We start from the raw sequence: 23,052 nt of genomic DNA on the forward strand, positions 1-23,052 counted from the left end.
TTAGTCAATTATTTAAAATTGAAGGATAGTTGACTTACAATGTTGTGTTCACTATTGCTGTGTATAACAAAGTGACTCAATTATATATAAATATACACACATTCTTTCTCATATTCCTTTTCATTGTGGTTTATCATAGGATATTGAATACAGTTGCTGCCAAGGACTTTGTAGTTTATCCATTCTACATAATACCAGTTTGCATCTGCTAATCCCAAATTCCCAATCCAGCCTCTTCCAACCCTCTCCCTCTTGGCAAGCACCAGTCTATTTTCTATGTCTGTGATTCTATTTCTGTTTCATAGATAGGTTCGTTTGTGCCATGTTTTAGATGGATGCAACTAGGGACTATCATGGGCTTCCCTGGTGGCTCAGCTGGTAAAGAATCTGCCTGAAATGCAGGAGACCTGGGCTTGATCCTTGGGTTGGAAAGATCCCCTGGAGAAGGGAATGGCCACCCACTCCAGTATTCTGGCCTGGAAAATTCCATAGACTTTATAGTCCATGGGGTTACAAAGAGTTGGACATGGCTGAACAACTTTCACTTGACTTCACTTCACTTTTCAGGGACTATCATGCTAAGTGAAGTAAGTCAGAAAGGGACGCTTTTCTGCCCTTGATAAGAAAACCTTGTCGTGTGCTCTGTCCTTCCCCTGTGCTGTGCTGGCTCCCACAAGTGCCTGAGGGAAAGGATGATGTCTTTAGTATATATGCATGGCACACAATAATTTATTCACTGTCTGAAATGCTAAGCTATATGCATATGTGATTAACCCTGGGACGTATTATAGATGGTCAAGCAAGTTCTTTCATATTTAGGTTCTAAGTGGGAATTCCTTCCATGCTTCTGTACTTGCTCTAAAATTACTTAGCTTTCTAAAATGTAAATTTGACTAAGGTGCTTCTCAGTTTCAAATCTTCAGTGGCTCTGCCCTGCCCCTAGGAGAATGATTGATAGCCCTTAGCATGGCATGGGCAGCCTTCCATGAGCTTAGACTCATCTCTCACCATTGTCCTCTTCTTCTGGTTGCAGTAATACTAAATTTCTTGTGGATCCCTCATAATATCTTCTCTGATCCTCTCAGGTGGAACTTATCTCAGCTTTCAAAGTGTGGCGGAGACCAATGGCATTAACACCATTTAGGGACTTGTTAGGAATTCACATTCTTGGGCCCCACCCCGGAAACTTTACAGCAGGGCCCAGCAATCCAGGAAAGACTGACAGCAGGAGGACAAGGGGGCGACAGAGGATAAGATGGTTGGGTGGCATCATCAACTCAATGAACATGAGATTGAGCAAACTCCACAAGATAGTAGCGAACAGGGAAGCCTGGCGTGCTGCAGCCCATAGAGTCATAAAGAGTGGGACATAACTGAGCAACTGAACAACAACAGCAATCTGTGTATTTACAAACCATTCAGGTGATTCTGATGCCTAGTGAAGCTCAAGAACCACTGTTCTTTATTTCTTTATTTCTTTATCTTGGCCATATGTTCAGTACAGAATCCATCATGTGATATTTCATCTATACCTTTACATAATGTCTTTCTCTGCTTCCTGAGGGTATGGACAATATTTTATTTACCAGAGATACTGGGTACTTACTGAACTGAGTAAAATGAATTTTCCTAGGAAGCTCATGATATTGGTGGCAATACTAGTACTAATAATGGTAGTGCTAATTTATATAGCACTAATCTTAAGAAACTGCATGTGCACGTTAGTTGCTCACTTGTGTCCAACTCTTTGCCACCCCATGGACTCAACTCATCAGGCTCTTCTGTCCATGGGATTTTCCAGGCAAGAATACTGGAGTGGGCTGCCATTTCCTTCTCCGGAGCATCTTCCCTGGAGAAGGACCAGGGATCAAATCTTCCCGACCCAGGGATGGAATCCAGGTCTCCTGCATTGCAGGCAGATTCTTTATCATCTGCGCCACTGGTAGTACTTAGTAATATTTATATAGCACTAATCATCTTAGAAAACACCATACCTACCAGTCTAGCAATGTAATCAGGACATATTTAAAAGAATAAACACTTCTAATATATTCACAGCATGAATGGCAGCTGATGCCTTCGCTTTTCATACAGAGACAATGGATTTGGAGCCAGAAGCTCTGGATTCAAGTCTTACTTCTGACATTTATTAACTCTGTAGTTCTGAGCAGAGAAATCATTTCTAATCTCTGAAGCTCAGTTACTTTATTTAGAAAACACTGATAATCAGATGAGATCATGTAAGTGAAGTCAATCTGCAAGCTATAAGATGATGTTAAATGTTCTGGTCTCTTCTCTCTAATTCATCTTCCTTGTGTGTACCACAGCTCTTCCCTTCTCATCTTTGTGCCTCTCATGATTCGCAGTTCAGGAGATCAAGACTTGAGAACTGATGAGACAGGAAGAGGGGGGCCAGGCTGGGACTGGAAAGGAAAGGAAGAACAGCCCAGCCTGTCTCAGCACTTTATTTCACTTCTTTGGTCTTTCCTCGTCCAAGGGAACCCATGCCCAAGAACAGACATGGAAACTTAGCTTCACAAACTACACAGAGTTGCTATGATGTTAAGATGATCCTACACACCCCAGTGTTGTCACTCTGCCATGCAAAACAGTTTGAACGTGCATGGGATTCATAATTACAGGCTGTGACTTCTACACTGGGCTTTGGGGACCTCTGACCACCCTACATACTATTCAGGGTTGAAAAGCTTTGGCCCTTGCTCCTGAGAACTGGAGCCAGTTGGGTGAATGAGCAGACATTACTCAAATGGTCACAAGCCACAGAAAATGAAAGAACTAAAGTCCTAACACCTTTTCAAGCTAGAGACTTTTAAGCGACTAAAGTCTCATTGAGTTTCCAAAAGAAATAATTAGGTCAGTCATCCAAACAAATATCCTGAAATTCGTGGGTTCTCACGTAGCTTTCCAAAATTCAAGCAGGCATCTACACAGTCACACACTAGAAATGACAAAAATGTGTACACGCAAAGCTGGTAGGGAAAGCAAAGGCACACGGCTGAACAGAGACTTTCAGAAGTGCAATATTTTCCTAAAACTGTGACCTCCTCTCCAATGGCCCAACTCAAGGGAGTAGCGTCCTGACTTCACGCCCTCCCTAACAGGTCATGCTCTGCTTTCCCTTCTCTGAGGATGTGGTGCTCATACTCCATACCTTCATCACGCTAGCATGCTGTTACGGCTCAGAACTTCTTCTCTCCCATCTCCTCGGACTCATGCTCTGCCATCACCCTCTCTTCTCTCCTTCTCTCAGCCACTCTCTCAACATCAGCTCTCTCCTCTGATCCTATAAAATTAAACAAGCACCCCCACCACCTCAGGACACACTGCCTCCTCAGTTGGTCATGGGTGGAGTTTCCTGCTCATGTGTTCACAGCCATCTTTTTTGAAAGAATTGCCTTGGTTCCTGTCTCCACTTCCTCATCTCTGCATTGACTCCTCCAGCCACAAAGCTGTGTTATTCGTGCCCTCACCCACAGGCATTGCTCTTATTGTGGCCACCGATGAGTTTTATCTGGAAAATCCAGTGGCACTTTTCAGGCACTGCTCTTTCTAATGACCCATTTCCCATGTTTGACCATTGTAAGTGATCCTTTAAATTCTTTAAATCATCCCTCTCCCTCTTTCTATCTCCCTTAGTTTCCTTTTATATCTTTGAAAACTTCTTTCCTGTCTTCTTTGGAGAAGCTTCTTTTTCCTCCTTCCTCACAGGACACACTTCTGCACAGTTCCTTTCTTGGGACATTCTTCCCTTTTCATATTCCATGCTTCTCAGGTGACCTTACTGATTCCCACAGTTTCAACCATTACCTCTACTAGACACTGGTCATCTACATATTCATATATATATCCTGTGCATGGAAAATTCTTAAAGAGATAGGAATACCAGATCACCTTTCCTGCCTCCAAAGAAACCTGTATGCAGGTCAAGAAGTAACAGTTAGAACCAGACATGGAACAGTTCGGTTCCAAATTGGGAACGGGGTACATCAAGGCTGAATATTGTCACCATGCATGTGCAGTCCATGGGGTTGCAAAGAGTCGGATACAACAGAGTGATTGAACCAACCTAAGCAGTACATCATGCGAAATACTGGGCTGGATGAATCAGAAGCTGGAATTAAGATTGGAAAAATATCAAAAACCTTAGATAGGCAGATGATACCACTCTAATGGCAGAAGATCAAGAGGAACTAAAGAGCTTCTTGATGAGGGTGAAAGAGGAGGGTGAAAAAATTGGTTTAAAACGCAGCATTCAAAAACTAAGATCATGGCATCTGGTCCCATTACTTTATGACAAATAGATGGGGAAAAAGTAGAAACGGTGACAGATTTTCTTTTCTTGGGCTCTAAAATCACTATGGACAGTGACTGCAGCCATGAAATTTAAAGATGCTTGCTCCTTAGAAGAAAAGCTATGACAAACCTAAATAGCCTATTAGAAAGCAGAGACATCAGTTTGCTGACAAAGTTCTGTATAGTCAAAGCTATGGTTTTTCCAGTAGTCATGTATGGATATAAGAGTTGGACCATAAAGAAGACTGGGTGCTGAGGAACTGATGCTTTTGAATTGTGGTGCTGGAGAAGACTCTTCAGAGTCCCATGGACAGCAAGGAGATCAAACCAGGTAATCCTAAAGGAAATAATATCTGAATATCATTGGAAGGACTGATACTGAAGCTGAAGTACCCAAACTTTGGCCACCTGATGTGAAGAGCTAACTCACTGGAAAAGACCCTAATGCTGGGAAAGATTGAAGGCAGGAAGAGAAAGGGTAAACAGAGGATAAGATGGTCAGATGTCATCACTGACTCAATGGACAAGAGTTTGAACAAACTCTGGGAGATAGTGTAGGACAGGGAAGCCTGGTGTGCCACAGTCCATAGGGTCACAAAGACATAGGGTTGGACATGACTTGGTGACTAAACAAATCCCGTGTGTGCATACTCAGTTGCGTCCGACTCTTTGTGACCCCATGGATGTAGCCCACCAGGCTCCTCTGTCCATGGGATTTCCCAGGCAAGAATACTGGAGTGGGTCGCCATTGCCTTCTCCAGGGGATCTTCCCGACCCAGGGACTGAACCCGCATTTCCTGCATCTTCTGCATTGCAGGAGGATTCTTTACCATTGAGCAACCTGGGAAGTCATATATATCTCAGTCTGTTTTAAACATATAATTCTTTCCACCATTCAGACTCTATTAAAGAAAATTATTATAAATTATCCTATTTTAAATGCATTTGCTCTTATTCCTTGTCTTTATCCTATGTTCCAAGAGGTATTTAAGAAATTGATGCGTCAAATTCTTCCATGCTAAAACACTGCTTGTGGTTGGTATTTGGGAAAATTCAATAATTCGCTCTGACCATATTAGAAGTACACCAGGAATGACTCTATTGTAATGTTAATATGTACAGTCAGATAAAAGATGAAAATCCACATTGGTGAAGGGACGATGAGACCACAGAATTGAATGATCCTCTTCTACTGTGGGGAGTGGTCATGGATGGGAAAGGACGTGGGTGAATGAGGGTGGCTACAGGTGACCAAGGGGCTGAGCAGAAGTCATTTTTCAGTTCAGTAGTTACATACCTGGATTCTATAGCTAGACTGCACATGTTATAGCCTGACTTCACCATTTTCCAGCTAATTAATCTTAGTTACTCAATTTCTGCATATTACAAGTTTCTGTAAAATAGGTACTAATGGTATCTACATCAGAATGTGGCTGTGAAGATTATGAGGTAACAATGAAAAATATTAGGAATGGTGTCTGATGCATAGCATGTGTTCAAAAATTGTTAGTTATCATTATTATTTAATTAAAAAGTATAAAAATGAGCACTTAGAAATGAAGCTAAAATAATGGTAGCTATTGAGGCAAAAATTACAAACTATAAAAGATTTAGAAAGCAAGTTATCTTACAGTAGGGCAGATGACCAACTACAAGCCCTATTTGACTTCAATGATTGTGTACTTTTAATTGTGAGCCAATAATCAATCACTAACAAAATATAAAGACTGACTTCAAGAATGGAGTTTGATACCATAATTAATTGTGACCTCCTATTTAAGTTAATCTGACATTTCATAATATGTTCAACTGTTATCATAGGGTATGGTAAACTCTGTGAGAACATAGGACACATCTGTGTCATTCACCTCAAGTCTAGAACCATGCCTGGTGCACTGTAAATGTTTAATACAGGCCTGTTGAGTTGACTGGTATAACATGTACTTGTTCATAAATGGTAAACAGTTTGCATAATTAACTACATAGTCAACTTAATAAGTGTCATGACTTGGACAAGATGAAAACTATTTCCAGAGTAAGAGAAGGGCAAAACAGTAAATCAACCAATTGTTCGTTCTGCTAGGAAATCACTCCATATCTATAAGATTGCTCTCTACCTTCTCAGGTAGGGATGTCAGTCAGGTCCAAGTTTGGAGTCTGGGGACTTGGGTTCTAGGTCTGCACTCAAACACTAGTTATGGGACATAAATTTGAAATTAAATTTTGCCTGGATTAGATTATTTTTAATTCCTTTCCTGGCAGGTATTAAGAAAATGGTAAGACATACATAATATTAGAACAAGTGTGAGGTTTTGAGTAATGGTGAGCTGGAGAAGGGACCAATGAGAGGTAATTGAGACTTGGATACAAGACACTACAAAAAGAACACTGCCAAAAGTTGGGGCATTCTGAAGAGCTGATGAAACAGATCCTACTGAGAAGCACTTTAGAGAAGTTGGAATGGAAATAGGAGCAGGGTGATGGCTCAAAAGGGCAGGGACAGCAAAGAGATGGAGGCAATCTGAGGTCCCTAAACGTCTTAGTAACCTCCTAGGAGGCATCAAGGAAAGATAACAGGGTTTTAGAGCCCGTGCTAGAGAGGAGGGACAAGCAGGGTTCTTTGTACCTTCAGTATCTTTCTAGATTTTTTTCACACCTAAAACTGGAACAAAAGCTGTACTCTTTACCCACCCCAACTCAGTGCCTGGGTCCATGTGATAAGCCCTTCATGCCCTTTCTCAAGGTCTCTCACTACCTTGAAGCACTTCTCGGTCAGAATGTAATGAAATCTGGGAAGCGTCAGTGGAATGAGCTGAGCAAAAGGTGATGTACACATAAAGGGGGCAGGGTGGCTGGTATTTTAGTATAAGTGATGCCCAGTCTGTGGGACGAAAATGTGAAAACTCACCGAGAGTGAGATTTATTTGGCATAAGAATTTATTTTTCTACCAGTGGTTTCAGCACTTTGCTAGCTTGCTCAGTCGCTTCAGTCGTGTCCTACTCTTTGCGACCGACTCTCATAGCTCGCCAGGCTCCTCTGTCCATGGGACCCTTCAGACAATACTACTGGAGTCAGTTGCCATGCCCTCCTCCAGGGGATCTTCCTGACCCAAACCCACATCTCCTGTGGCTCCTGCACTGCAGATGGATTCTTTACCCCTGAGCCCCTGGGGAAGCCCCTTAAGCACTTTAGGAAAATGAATCCACATAAGTCTGTGCTATTACCCTGGGCTGCAAGGGCTTGGGTCAAAAGGGATAATAAAGTGAAAGGACACTTACTGATTTTGATCTCATCTGATTTGCACAAAACATACACTATGTGATTGCCAAAAATGTCAACTTTCACCAAAGCTGCAGTCATGGTGATACAGAAAAGCAAGAAAAATTCCTGTGCTGAGGAATGAAGCATTGTACTTAGTTCTATTTATATGCGTGTGCACACATGCCTGTGTGTGTCCATTTACATGTATGTATACATGTTTGTATGTACATGTAGGTATTTGTAAAAACATATGCATATACATATATATGCACTTGTATCTGCATATGAATAGAAGTGTGAGTTTATATATGGACATAAATATACATTTCATATCTTCTCCATAAAATATAGGACAATAGGTAGAGATGGATTATTATGACTTAACAGATGGAAAAACTGAGGAACAATTAAATTAGGAGGGTTGCTTAAGTTCTCCTAGCTTCTTTTATTTTATTAATATTTATTTACACCGTATATCAACTCCTTTACTTTTGATAAGCACTCTGCAATCGCTTTAGTGACAGCTAGGGATAGCAATGGGTGAGATGACTGGTCCAGAGATGATTTTATCCAACCAAATTGCTCAAAAGAGAAAAAGTAACGCAAACAGTTCTGTACTGAAATCCTGACCCTCCCACTTATCTATCTGTAACCTTGTGAAAGTCAGACTATCTCTCTAAGCCTCATTATTTTCATCTGCCAAACAGGGGATTAAAAACAGGGCCCGCCTTGCAGAGCTGATATGAGGATTAACCAGGACCAATGATTTAAAGAGTTCATTGCAGTGCATGGCGCAGCCAACATTTGATGGCTCACGAGTGGAGCACTGCAGTGGATCCGTAGTTTGGCCTCTGCTTTGCTCAGTCCTGTGTATAATCTTATCTTTGAGGACAGCAAATTGGCCTCTCTTCATAAAATATACATCATGGCTACTAAGAACTCCATGGTAAAATAATATTCCAGAGCATTTTTCCTTTTTAAGATAGAGAGAGCTGGCTTCCATAGGAATAAAGAAGGGACTCTGTAAACCATTTGCAGCGATAGGAAAGTCCAGCTTTGAACCCGTGTTTATGTGTGTCGTCATCTCGCCCTCAGACCCTCCGCCACTGCACAATGTTCTGCCCTTTCAGATGGCAGAGTTACAAGAATGTATAGTTTAAACTCTGCATTTTGCAAAAGATGAGCATTATTTTTGAGTCTGGGAAACTTCAAAATAATTTGATTGCCTTCTGTGTTTTGTCTCATTAGGTGAAGGCAAAAAAACTCTGCTTTTCTGTACCAATATACAGCTTGTGTTTTAATTAAAACAAGAACTAGGCTCATGACCGGGGGGAAAATCATGAAACAGAAACCCTATAATACGTAAAAGGGCTACGGTTGGAGAGTAAGAAGAGGAGTTTTAAACTTGGGCATCTCTTTTGTAAACATCTTTTTCAAATGTATTATGCATTCCCCTTCCCCCTTCCTGCCACTAAACCAGGAAAGAAGCACAAAGGCTGTCAGAAAATGTTGTTTACAGAATTTTAACAATGCAGGCAGGTTTATGGGAGACAACATTTCTTGTTGGGCTTCCCGGTGCAATGATAAAGAATTTGCCTGTCAATGCAAGAGACACAAGAGATGTGGGTTTGATCCCTGGGTCGTGAAGATCCTCTGGAAGAGGAAATGGCAACCCACTCCATTATTCTTGCTTGGAAAATTCCATGGACAGAGGGGTCTGGTGGGCTACAGCTCATGGGGTCGCAAAGAGTTGGACATGACTGACAGAGTATGCATGTACACATATTTTTTGTTACACCAGTGAATTAGCAAGTTGAATACATCTGAGTTATATCCACTTAGCCCTTAAAGCGGATATAAATTTATTGCTCCTAGGTTACCTAAATAGACTGAGAACAATCATTTCAATATTTTAGAGGCTATGTCCACTTCTTTTCCCATGAAGACATTATATAGTCTAATATATTCTGACATGTTTAAGGTCTTAAACCTGGATGAGATGGAACAACTATAAAATAATCTACCATGTTACAGAGGATGCCAGTTAGAGTAGAGTTTCTTTAGTTTTAAGTGGATTGAAATAGACCAGGATTGTTCATCCTTGGTACTGCCAGCATCTCAGGCTAGATAATTCTTTCCAGTAGGGTATTTTCCTAGACGTTGCAGGATGTTTAAATCCATCCCTGGTCTCTACCCACCAAATGCCAGTTATACCTCCCCAGTTATGACAATCAAACACATCTCCAGGTATTGTTAAATGTCCCCTGGGGGAAGGGTAAAGTTGCCCCAAGTACTGGGGCTAAAAGCAGATATTCCAAAGACAGTGCTCCTAATTCAGTGGGTGACACTGGGCAAGTTAAACAACATCTCCCACCTCAGTTTCCTCATCTATAAAAGGAAAATAATAATTTTCCCTTCTTCAGAGAATTATTGTGAGTATTAAACAAGATAATGCCTATCCCCTGGGAAGTGCTCAATGTTAACAATTATCATTAGTTTACCACGTCTATGCAATTTCATTTTTTCCCTTCTGGTTTCAGTTTAAATGTAGGTTTAAGATCCAAACAATAGGAATATATCTAAAGGGGGTGAGTTTGAGTGCAGTTACACAATCACAGATGGAGATCTTTACTTATGTTTCAGAGTGGTCAGGCTATAGAAGCTCAACTATTGCATAATTCTGAATCCTAATTCGCGAAACAGCTTCAGTTATTGCTTAACATATTTTATTATCTTTCAAGTGGAGATTCCTAATTCATCAAAATTATGGGCTGCTGCCAGATGACTCTTCTATAAACACAACTGCTCTATTGTATTTTTTTTTAAAGTCTTGACATGATGCCTGGTCTTTTCCCTGGAGTTCTTTCTTCACCATTGGTCATATAAATATTATTGTAGCATTCATTGAAATAATAACAAAAGCTACCATTTTTAAGAGCAACTAACCGTGTGCCAAGATAAGTGCTTTCCGTTATTAGTATTTCACTGAATCCTCGAAACAATCTTAAAAATGAGGTGGGTATCTCAGCAAGGCAAAGTTACCGTGCTACAGCCAGCAAAGATCAGGACGAGGCTGCAGCCCACACTGGTGCCTTCAAAGCCTATGCGCCACCCTGAACTGATAATCATAACACGTGTCCCTTTCTGAAACACTTTCTACCTTACCCCCACCACCCACAACATCATTCACTTTCCTTGCTTTTCCCCATTCAACTCAAAAATACCTGGAGCAGAGTGGTTTTAAAAGAACCAGGCTGTGATCCACCTTAATTATGGGGCTTCCCAGGTGGCTCAGTGGTAAAGACTCCACAGATGTGGGTTCCATCCCTGAGTCAGGAGATCCCCTGGAGGAGGAAATAGCAGCCCATTCCAGTATTCTTGCCCGGGAAATCCCATGGACAGAGGAGCCTGGTAGGCCATAGTTGATGGGGTTGCAAAGAGTTGGGCACGACTAAGTGACTGAGCATGCATGCATAGTGATTTAAAAAGGGAGAGGGATACCATTCACATCCATCCTAATGAGGACTAATAATCGTCTGAAAGCTCAAAGAGGGAAAGGCTGAATTCACATCTACGAAAAGGTAGGCAGATTCACCCACGGCTGAATAAAATGGGTGATTCATCAAACGCACCCCAGGAATCCAATTCTTACATAAAGTATGCACATTTCACTTAAGGGAAGGAGTAAAGTAGAAGAATAACACTGCTGCCAGAGGCATGTGAAAGCCTGTGTTTCTGAGACAGTTGCCACTGGTGACCAAAACCAAGACATCAGTGGAGAGTAAGGTCAGAAAGCAGGTCCGTGTCAGCCCTGGGAAGAAAAGGCACATAACTTGTTCAGAAAAGCCACCCTCTCGTCACACACTCTGAGAGTCAGTCCAGCTGGGCGAGGGTGTGAGAAGCTAACATTGCTGTCCAGACTCTGGCAGAATAGACCGTGTGGCCCAAGGTGAGTCACAAGAAGCTCTGAGCAAGCAGGCAGACCATCCACTCACGCAGCCAGGAGTCAGACTGGAAGTGGCAGGAAGTTCGTGAGTGCAGAGGACACTAAGAAGGTCATCAGTCCGCAGTGCTACAGGATGAATCAGGGCCTCAGAGGTCAGCCTGTCCTGTCCTTAGCAATACATGACTCTTTCCCAACAAGTGTCCAACCCATGTTTTGAAAGCTCCAGTGACTGAAAGATCTTATTGTTCAAAGACTAATAACTTGACCATCCTTCAGTCTGTGTCCTTGTGAATGTTAGTGCATGCAGGCTGTGGCACAGCCAGGCATATAAAAGGGACGAATTATGTACATTATGGACATCTACACCAATTGGGTTAATTACATTTACCCAATGAATAACTGTGACAAGAAAGAAACAGATTAGGAAGGGGAAGCCCAGTGAGGTTACATGCTTTCTCATCCAAGCTCACACAAAATGAAGTGGGAATCATTCACTTCCTGGTCAGGAAGGCCCCCAAACCACACTTTGTCTGCCACAGCAGGATTTCTGTTGTCAGTTTCTAAATGTGGTAGGAAGAGCTTAGAATATACAGACTACAACAGAGAAAGGAGCCCATATAGGTTAAGGCAGAATTTCCTGAAAGCACTGTTTGCAAGGAGCAATACTTACAGAGATGTCATCACTGAAGTCAATTTCATCCAAATCAAGGTATTCAGGGGCTTCCATTATTCTTCTTTGCACATTTTGAGTAACATCAGCTACTTATAAAGTCCTGGACAAGAACGAAGCACAAGAGAAAAGCAAAAAGGTTAGCTGCTTTATAACCAGAAACCATTTTATTTAGACAAACAAAATGAGAAAGGTAACCGGTACAAGGGCTGCCTTTGAGCACACTTTCCCGCTGGCTTCCAATGTCCCCAGTCTGGCTCTCTGTAAGCACAGCTCCTCCAGGCTCCCCAGGAGGGTCCCCAGTGGGTAGCCATGGGTCCTTCACTGTATTTCATTTGTGCCTGTTTGCCTTTGCCAGAGTAATAGCTCAGGTCAGACTCTTCCCCTGTGATTAAGGCGGATCCAGCCCACATCTAACACTACACCATGGGGGAATGTATGGGCTTTGAGGATGGGGAGCAAAGCTCGAATTCTGAGGACAACCCTATTCAAATGTTTATGTGGGCGTATCCTCGGATCCTGGGCCTGGAGTAATGAGTTCAGCCTCTCCACGGTAATAACACAAGGACAAGGCAGATACTAACTAGCCAACAATAATGAATATTTCAGAATTTGTAGGGCAACCTCCAGTTCACCCCTCAAAAAAAAAAGGATCTAAACACAGATTTAAACCAAAGAGTTACTGCATCGCCCCCTGCCTCTAACAGCTCTGCCTGCCAGAGCCAGACGGACCTGACACAGAGGCCGGAGCGTCCTCGGGCAGGACTTGCCTCTGGGCAGCCCGCAGCAGCTCTTTAAACCTGTCAAGGAAGACACATCACCTCCCAGTGCACTTCCCCATCACTTCTCACCGCCACCATCGGCAGTGGCAGTGGCACCTGCAGACATCAGGAATAGGAACAAAGATCTCCTGCCGGTGCCTTGCTGGGCAGCTCTCTTCTGCAGAGCGAACTCTGAGATGCTGGACAAGATTCCATTTTCTGCAACTTTTTTGCTTGTTACAAAAACTGTCTTATGCACTCAGACTTGAGAATCTTAAATAATTTATTTTCTCCTCTTTCAGATCTCTAATGAAGGGGTAACTTGCCAAACAGTAAGGAATACATTATTGGAAAATGAAAATAAATCTAGGTTGATGAGAATGAACTTATCAGTATAAGATCAAGATTGTAAAAATATCTAGTTTTTAAAGGAAAATGCTGACTCTGAAGGCACTGATTTCTCATTTTGAGGTTTTCTTTAAAAAAAAAATCTATAAAAATAGCATAGTTGCAGCAAAAGAGAGAAAATCACTCTTCGTTCCATACCTCAAATCCATCACTTGACTCAATTTTCCTTTTCTTCCCTTTGCACATGAACACACCATTTTTATATATATTTAATTTATATGGACACAGAGTTGATCTAAGAAAGGATTAGGATGCATTACCATGTATAAATGTGATTATCCATTTAGAATATATATTAAAAGTTCTTCTGAAATCACAGAAGGTGTAAGATAAAAAGAAAATCAATGTGTATTTGATGCCTGAATTCAATTTTATTATTTGTAGAAATCTAAAAATTGGTTTGTAAGCAAATTGCTTGGTACAAAAATGTATCACTTTTCCTTTAAGCCTCAAAAAGGTTTTCAGAGAAAAACATGCACACTCATACTTGCAAATTACTCAAAATAACTTTCTCTTCCATTCTGGTGGATTCTGAGACAATCCAGACTTGGGATTCCAGCTTGTCAACTAACAGATCTTTCAATTCAACTTCTTTTCACTAAATCTGTACTCCACAGTGAACTGTTGATGTATAGACTCTACTCCCAAGGCTTTGGTGAACACAATGATGATTCTGGGTGTTAGGATGGGGTACAGACACACACAGTATCACCAGAAGCATGGAAACATGAGATGAAGTAGAAAAGCGTGAGTCAAAGCTGGGGAACAAGTGGATCTTTCAATACATGAATATAACAAACTAAATACAAAATGCACATGATCACATCTTAACTAAAGTTAACAGCCACTGAGTCTTGGTTTGAGGTGTTATTGACATTATGAAGAACAATTTGCATTTGAGCACAGACATTCTAATGGAACATATCTAGCGGAAAATATAAATCATGACAATGAGAAAATCTTTATATTTGGTCTTGGAGGTTGACAGTGAGATTCTTTATTCTAACAGACTGGAACATAAGTGTTACAACAGTTCCAGCCCATTACATGAAGGCCATATTTATGTCAGTAGGTTGAATGGTCCCACCTCAGATTAAGTGGTCCAAGGCATATAGTATTCTTCTTTGCTTCCCAATGGACCCACACATGCAGCCATCTCCTTTAACACACCTAATGCCATCTACAACACAATTCTTTCTGTCTAGTCCCAGTGCTTCTTTCTTTCAAGGGGCCACTCTGGAATTATTGCATCCTCATTTATAAGGTAGAGAAATCCCTGTGGTTCACCAAATCTGGGTCACATTCCCAGCATCAAGTCCATCTTTCCGCTGAGGGTGAGTGAGCCCACAGTTGTCTCAGTGGTCATTACATCGTCTCTTCCTTCCCCATCTGCCCTTCCATGGAGCACACAGGACCCTCAAGCACTCCCTTCTGAGGAATTAGGGATGTGATGGGAACAGAGTCAGGTTTAGAGCAGCCGCTGCAACTAATCCAACACAGTAAGGAAGCTGAGCTGGGCTGGGGATGTGCTTTCCTCTTGTGCTCTTTGGGCACCATCTCACCTCCCCCACCCCCCACCCCCGCACCAGCCACAGCGGAAGCCAGCGAGCCCCCCTTTTCTGACAGCCCCACGGGCTCTGATGGGATGAACAGCCACAGAGGGCACGCCCGAGGCCCAGGAGCCAGGTCTGGCCCACAGATGTGATGTGTTTGGCCCCAGCAGTGTTTCTAAAAAATAGACTCTGTTGCCAGCTTGTAGATCTTTGGTGATTTCACATAAAACTCTGGATTTCTGGCTTCACTTAAAAAATATCTGAAGCTCTGGCAGCACAGGTCTGTGTTCCCCACAATAAATAATCGGCTGGAGCTGAGCTGCCGCTGCCCTGTCTAGGGAACGTGTGCTCCTCAGCTCCCCCCTCAACCCCCATCAGTTCTGCTCATCCACACATCCTGCCTGGCCTTGGGGGCATTTCAACCTTTGACCCTTCAGAGGAATCTAGGATTAAACCTTAAGTGCCATCCTCCCTGCTTTTCTTATTGGTGCCTCCCGTCAAATGATATTTCCTTCATTTGTATTCTAAGGTTGAAACTGTATTCTACGATTGTTTTGAATTCTCATACCACAACAGCAGTAAAACACAATTTCTCACAAATAAACTACTAGCATGTTACAATATGTGCTTTTCCACAGCCTCCATGTCATCTCTTAGTATTAAAGAAAGGAAAGCTTCACCAACACAATAAAATGTTAGGAGGCGGGGATTACATTTCTTTCATTTTACAACCGGAGGAAGAAGACATCTTTGCCTTGTGGTCACTGGCATTGTGCAGTTACACGGTGCCACTTCACTACTGTGACTAGAGGGAAGGGCAGAAGTTATGCCAAGGACAAGTCCAGAAAAGAGACCAGGACCATCCTCTGCGTGGCCAGCCTGCCAGCTTGGACCCAAGAGGGCCAAGCGGCTCCAGGCAGACGAGAGTGGGTTGACAGACACCTCAGTGGAAAATATTTTTCAGCCTCCCCAGAAAGGGCAGTCCAGCTGAAAAGCCTTTACATGAGATTTTTATTGCTATACATCATAGTTGGCCCTGGACCCCTCCGGGATCTCAGAGCCCAGTCATTTATAAATTTGCACGGCACCCTTACCCCATCAGCCCTGAGCCTACAAGCTGCAATCCCAGGTTCCTTCTCTCCTCTTTTGCCCACTTGCTTCCCCTCAAGCACACTTCTTACAAGACCTGTCTACCCTCAGATACTGTGGACTGGTTGAAATCCTTCCATTTCTGGGTCAGTTGGGCTTCTCTCTTCACTGACGTGGGCAAGTTTTAATCTGTTATGCCCTGAGGCACGCGTGTCGCGTGTTTCAGCTTTCTTTTGACGGCAGGTGGAAAAGTGTAGGTGGAGAGTGGCCAGGAGTGGGAAAGCAGAGAAAGGGAAAGGAAACATTTTCCAACGGCTTAAGTCTACTGCTTTGGGTGGGAAAAATTACAGCGAGGGAAGGAAAACCAATATTAGGATGTGGGGACACACGACTGGGTGGCTGGGACCCACATGCCATGTAGAAGCTATTGGTGACATGGTGCACCCTTTCTCTTGATGTGTCCAAGGCACCAGAGAAGCTTTACCCAAACTCCAAACTGATGCCAGTTAGAGGGGAAGAGAATAAAGAAGGACAGTAATGAGCATCAACTGTGCACATCTGTAGGATTTTCCCTCCTTGCACAGAGTTTTGATAAACTGCCAAGAACAGAAGTCCCTCCAGTGCCTATTAAAATGTACAGCAGGGGCTCTGGCCCTAATAGGTCTATCAACGCCATGTCACCTTCTCATGGGGGACCTCAGTGATGGCCCGACTGCTTCCTTCAAGGGAAGATTCAATTTAGGAAAGAGCTCCAAGTAACTAAGAGTCCAACTGAATAATAAAAAGTAGGCATCAATTTAAAAAATAGCCTGCCCTCTCCAGTATTAGGACTTCCAAGTGACATTTTCCATTTTTTTTTATAGTGAGTTGAAAACTGACTCTGAAAATAGTTCCAAATGAAGACTTACAAAATGTGTTGGGTAATGAATGGCTTAGAGTGGCCGACAAAATTTCTTTGAGGAACTACCCTCATTTAATGTATACATTCTGGTGTGCTTGGCTCATAAAAGGCTCGCTGATTTGCGACTATAGTCACAGATCACATAAACTGCTCTACTGAAATTCTTCTTAAAATGAATTGCCTCACTCCATTTTACAAGGAGTCAGCATGGACTCATTCTGAAGGCTCATGTTACACAGATTTCTCCTCTTCTGCCAAAGTCACTATTGCTACATTTTACCAGTGTACTAGGAGGCCTGGTAATTAAAAGTTAACTTGGGCTTGTCAAAATAAATGAGCAGGGTACATTTGGTGATGAGGTAACCTTGGTTGATTTGCATTACAGCTTCTTTCTTTAGTCTTTAATTCACCAATAACTTGGGAAAACACCACACTTGCCTACACCCTGACGCACACAGCCAAATTCGTACTGGGATACATTTTCAGTTTAAAAGCCTAGGCATAGATATTGAACTTTCTTTCCTTCATATAACAAGAGTTCAAAAAAAAAAAAAAATCACAAACTGCATACTGGAAAGCTGGGGTGGAAAAAAGCAGAATATATGAAATGTCGTCCCCAGTTGGCTCAGTAGATTGGCTGGCAGGGAGGCAACTCATTCCAAATGTTGGATTCAGTTTCTCTCACTCTTTGATTCAACAGTGGCCAGAGGCATGGCAGTCACTGAATGCCTAGTATTGAAGCAGAAAGATGATAGAGGCAAGAGATTTCTACTGGAAAGAGGTAACTGAAGGAGAGCCAAGAAGTACACATCAGGAGAAAGGGGAGGGAAGCACAAGCTGTGTAGATCTCATCCTTGTCTTCATTTTCGGCATGTTCCTGAGAGAACACGTTAGGTTAGACCAACACTACTCTCCGGGCCAGTATGCGGGGAGACAGTGGGAAAAAAAGGCAATTACCATATACTGTGGTCCTTGCTGGGACACATAAATACACAGCACTGGGCATTTGCAGCAACACAGAACTAGAGAGTGTCCTACTGAGTGAAGTAAGTCAGACAGAGAAGGAGAAATATCACATGACACCCCTTATATTTGAGGTCTAAATAGAAATGATACAAATGAACATACTTAAACGAAACAGAAAGAGACTCACAGACTTAGAAAACAAACTCATGGTTACCGGGACGGTACGGGGAAGGGATCGATAAGGACTTTGTGAAGGTCGTGTACACACTGCTATATTTAAAATGGATAACCAACAAGGGCCTGCTGCAGAGCACAGGGAACTCTGCTCAATGTTAAGTGCCAGCCTGGATGGGAAGGGGGGTTTGGGGGAGAATGGACACATGTATACGTATGGCTGAGTCCCTTCACTGTTCACCTGAAACTACCACAACATTGTTAATTGGCTAAACCCCAATACAAAATGTTTTTGGTGTTTAAAAAAAAAAAGTACACAGGAGCCTGAGTCACCTGAGACCTTGTAGATGAGGGAAGTGTGTGCGGTAGAGGTGAGGTCTAAGCTGACAGCTGAAGAATGTAAGGGCACAAATGGTGAGTGAGTCGATATGGGGCAGGAGGAAACATTCTGGGTAGAGCTGCTGTACAGGGGGCAGGCCTGGGGGTGAGAAGAATCCTGAAGCAGGATTTCCAGAAAGATGGCTAACACAGATTTAACACCTGCTGCTGTTTTTGCTTCAAAAAATGGGTCTTGAAGGGTGATAGCTGGGGTGGGTTGATAAGCACAGTCGGCAGGAGAATATTTCCAAAGTCAGAGTAAAAACAGAGCGCGTGCTGGAGTAACAGGTTCTCTGGTATGTCTGGAGAAAGTACAAGCGAGCATTTGCTATCAAACAGGAGGCTTTAATGTAATGTATTGAGCCCGCTCCAGCTCCAGGAAAGGGGAGCTGCATTTCCAGTTTGAACAACCACAAGGATTTATGAAGTCAAACTTTATACCAGTGGTAGGTCTGGGTGCTCTTACAAATACCCTCTCACTCACAGTTCACCAAAGTCATAGGAGACAAATATCTTACAATCTCCTTCATGCAACAAAGGAAACCAAGGCTCAGAGAGGTGCTGTGGCTGCCTCACATGCAGCCAGGGCTTCTGGTGGTAAGTTTGCTTTTTCTCTCTTATTTCAGCTTACCCGAACTGCAGGGGTAAAGTATGGGGTTAGCTGCAAGGCTGTACAGAAAAACTAACAAACTTTTGGTCAACCCAATAACACTTCACTTGTATCAGACATTTTACTTTTTCAAAACACCTTCAATAGCTTTTTTTTAAATTTCAATATATTTTATCTGACTTTATTACAAGTCCATGAGGGATGGAGAGGGTGTGTATCACAATTTGCAATCATATCCTTCCAATTTTAAAGATGGTAAAGCTCAGGAATGTTTTGGCCAAGGTGATGTACTCCTACATAGACAGGGACCAAGAAAGCTCAGACAAACCACTTCCCGGGATCAAGCCCACAGCTCTTCTGACCTGCATCTTCAGTTCAGTTCAGTTCAGTTGCCCAGTCGTGTCTGACTCTTTGCGACCCCATGGACTGCAGCACACCAGGCCTCCCTGTCCATCACCAACTGCCAGAGTTTACTCAAACTCATGTCCATTGAGTTGGTGATGCCATCCAACCATCTCATCCTCTGTCGTCCTCTTCTACTCCAGCCTTCAGTCTTTCCCAGCATCAGGGTCTTTTCAAATGAGTCAGTTCTTTGCATCAGAAGGCCAAAGTACTGGAGTTTCAGCTTCAACATGAGTCCTTCCAGTGAATATTCAGGACTGATTTCCTTTAGGATGGGCTGGTTGGATCTCCTTGCAGTCCAACCAAGGGACTCTCAAGAGTCTTCAACACCACACTTCAAAAGCATCAATTCTTCAGCACCCAGCTTTCTTTATAGTCCAACTCTCACATCCATACATGACTAATGGAAAAACCATAACCTTGACTAGATGGACCTTTGTTGGCAATTAATGTCTCTGCTTTTTAATATGCTCTCTAGGTTGGTCATAACTTTCCTTCCAAGTAGTAAGCATCTTTTAGTTTCATGGCTGCAGTCACCACCTGCAGTGATTTGCATCTTAGACTGTCCTAAAACATGACTGTGTCTCTGAACCATGTGGGCCAGAATTCCATAGGCATCCTCAGTTCTGAGCTGTACTGCTTTGGGTATGCAAGAACTGTAACTCCAAATAAATTGCTCTTTCCTCTCTCCAGTAGAGTCTAAAGAGAATGGTAGGCATGATCATCTTTAAAGCAAAGTATATAGACCTTTGTGTACCTAACATACCATAGGCCCTGAACTGGCCTATAAAGCATTATATTCCATAGCCAGTTGGTTTAAAACCTCAAGCTCATCTTCAAAGAAAATTTGATTATGACCGTCTTTCCTTATGTCTTATTGGAAAGACAAGCAAATCACCACTGTATAGGCTGTGTTTCTTTGTAGTTTTAAAAAAAGAAAATGAAGTATATTTGATTTAAAATATGGTCTTATTGTAGTTTTGAGCCCTAGCCTATAGTTTAAAATTCTTGCAAATGATTTTGGGGTATTTCATTATTTTTAAAATCTGATGCTGAGAATGAACTAACTTATAGCAAAATTTTAGAGCCTGAAAGGACCTTCATTTTTAAGCCCTAATGCAATGGTACTTTTAAATTTGTATTTGTGTGTGTGTGCGTGCCGGGGGGTGGGGGGGGGGGGCAGACAGATTTAAAGTGAGTTTAATATTTAAAATTCTTTTTGGAAGAGGAAGGGAAGAACCCATGCTCACAGTATCTACACAAAAGAAGACAAAAAGAATGTAGAAAAAATATAAACATATGTAAATACAAGAGAATATATATTGTGTTCAGTGCTGGCTGCCACTACTTAAGAAGCCAGAGGCAAACTGGAATATACAGAGTGAGGAAGTCAAGACAGCCAGTGGCTGGCAAGCTCTACCTTACATGGCATGGCTAAAGAAATGTCTAACGGGGAGAAGAGAAAAACACTCCTCTCTCTCTAAGAACCCAGAAAGCCATCAGGTAAGAGGAGGATTTGCCTTCAAGGGTAAGGAACTTCTTGAAGGAAGTTTCAGGGATTCCAGTCTCAGTAAATACTTCTTACTAATGGTGTTTGGAAAGGGCATAAATGGAATGGGCTCCTTAATAAGATCACAACCACCCTAGCAAGAAACTGTTCATTCAGAGGTTTGGAGGGATTTTCTGAGAGAGAAAGATGAGAATCTTGCATTGAAAGAAGGGACAGATGACCTTCTAGGTCAGAGATTCTGTGAGGCCCAAACCAAGACTTCAGGATGGTCCTGACCAACTCTGAGCCCTCTCCAAGGTGCCGCCATGACAACCTTTGTTTAACTTCTTTTCTACCCTATTTCATCTATCATCCTGATCCTACCAGGAGTGTAGATGAAATGTGGAGGTTAAGGGAGAAAAGAGAGCGAGAGTCAGAGAGTTAAAGTGAACATAATTTTAAAAAGTGAACTGCAATGTGGTTCATTCAGTGAGAATAAGATTTACTCTCTGTTGTAGATGAAAACATCAATTCCACAAGGACGAAACTATGACCTAATGAGGCCCAAACCAAAAGAAAATGTCTGAGGAGGAAAAGGAAACATTTCCAGCACTGGGAAGCTCAGCCTGGGTGTCCGCCAGCCATGCCTTGCACTGACTTCTGGAAAGAAACTATGGAACTAGAGCCATTACTCAGTTATGTACCAGAAACTCTCCAAATCCAAGTTCCAGATTTTTGGCACACCTGAAGTGGTCATGCTTTCCTCTTGATTCTGCAAAGATTGCTTGATTTTTACAGTGGATTTGTTTGGTAATTATTATTGACAATGTACACAACACGGATGACAATCCTGATTCCCGTTTTAGAGAGCCATAGACATAACAGCAATGTGTACAGGAGCACTAAAGACTGCATCAGGTGTCCGTCATCTTGGCTTCGTTCTCATACTTCTAATTGCTTGTGAGGATTAAACTTCTGAGTAACTCTGGGCCAGTGGTTCTCAAAGTTCAGCCTGCATGAGAATCAACCAGAAGGCTTATTAAAAACAAGTTGCTGGGTCCAACTGCCCAAATTGTAGCTCTGGACTGGGGCCTGAGAATTTACATGTCTAACAAGTTCCCAGATGATACCGATTCTGCTGGTCCCAGAACCACATTTGAGAGCTACTACCTAAGATCAATGGCTGGTCCCAGCCCTGGCTACATCTGCACTTAATTAAAAGATGGTGACCTCTTCCCTACATCCCCCATCTCCACAGATGTTAACTTCATTATATAGGATCCATGCATAGTGCCCTTCTGATTAAACTTCCTCAGTGGACTCAACTAAGCATTTCCCATGAAGACCACCCAGAAACCTCAGAAGGTCTTAAGTCTCTGTGTGTGTGTATTTTAATTCTCAGTCCTATACAAGGGACAAGACATTGGCCTACCAAACCCTACAAAATTTGGGCCTTGGTTACTTTAAAAATTCCTTTCTCCATAGCACTTCACAGCAACAAAGATGTTCTACGTTTCTCCTGTTAATGAGATCCAGATTTAAAATTTCAGAAGGAGCCTTTTCAGAGCAAGAACTCCAACTTAGGGGCATCCAGTCACTAGAACCATAATGCAATTAATCCTAAGTCTACTCATAAAGAAGGAAAATTAAATGCAAGAATCAAGTAAAAAATAACTTAAAATTCAATGTTTATACAACATATATGCATCATAAGATATATAAAATTATTATTTATTGAATCTGAAGCAGTCCAAATGGCCACTGGATAAATGTAAAAAATAAAATCTTGGTCATGTATTTTAAATTATAATGTGCTTATTTTTATTAAATCCAAGTTCAGAAAAATAGGTTATTATGGAGACTTGTCAATTCTTCCAATCAAAATGTACCAACTTAATAACCAAATGAGGAAATAAAGTCTCTTAAAATAAATATCTCTTTTTTTCTGAAGAGGAGTAAAGCTGCATGTTAAGGTGATTAAGAAAGAAGAATGGGTTAAATGTCTGTAGTAACCAAATATTTGCACATCTGTACATATGGAAAGAATATGATTTAGCAAGCACTGATTGTTTCATCCAATGGTTTTCTCTAGCCAAATTTACTAAAGATAACTAGGGGAAGGCAAATGA

General features: G+C 42.1%; 1 protein-coding gene across 1 annotated transcript in view; it reads right to left on the reverse strand.

Annotated features, from left to right (window-relative positions):
* Positions 1-23,052, reverse strand: part of SNCAIP (synuclein alpha interacting protein) — a 163,537-nt gene that overhangs the window by 69,660 nt on the left and 70,825 nt on the right. The window contains exon 2 of the mRNA XM_052643684.1: positions 12,193-12,295. Coding sequence (XP_052499644.1) covers positions 12,193-12,249 — 57 coding nt within the window. The 5' untranslated portion in view covers positions 12,250-12,295. The remainder of the gene's footprint in view (positions 1-12,192; positions 12,296-23,052) is intronic.

This window comes from Budorcas taxicolor, chromosome 7 (assembly GCF_023091745.1).
Source record: "Budorcas taxicolor isolate Tak-1 chromosome 7, Takin1.1, whole genome shotgun sequence".
NCBI lineage: Eukaryota > Metazoa > Chordata > Mammalia > Artiodactyla > Bovidae > Budorcas > Budorcas taxicolor.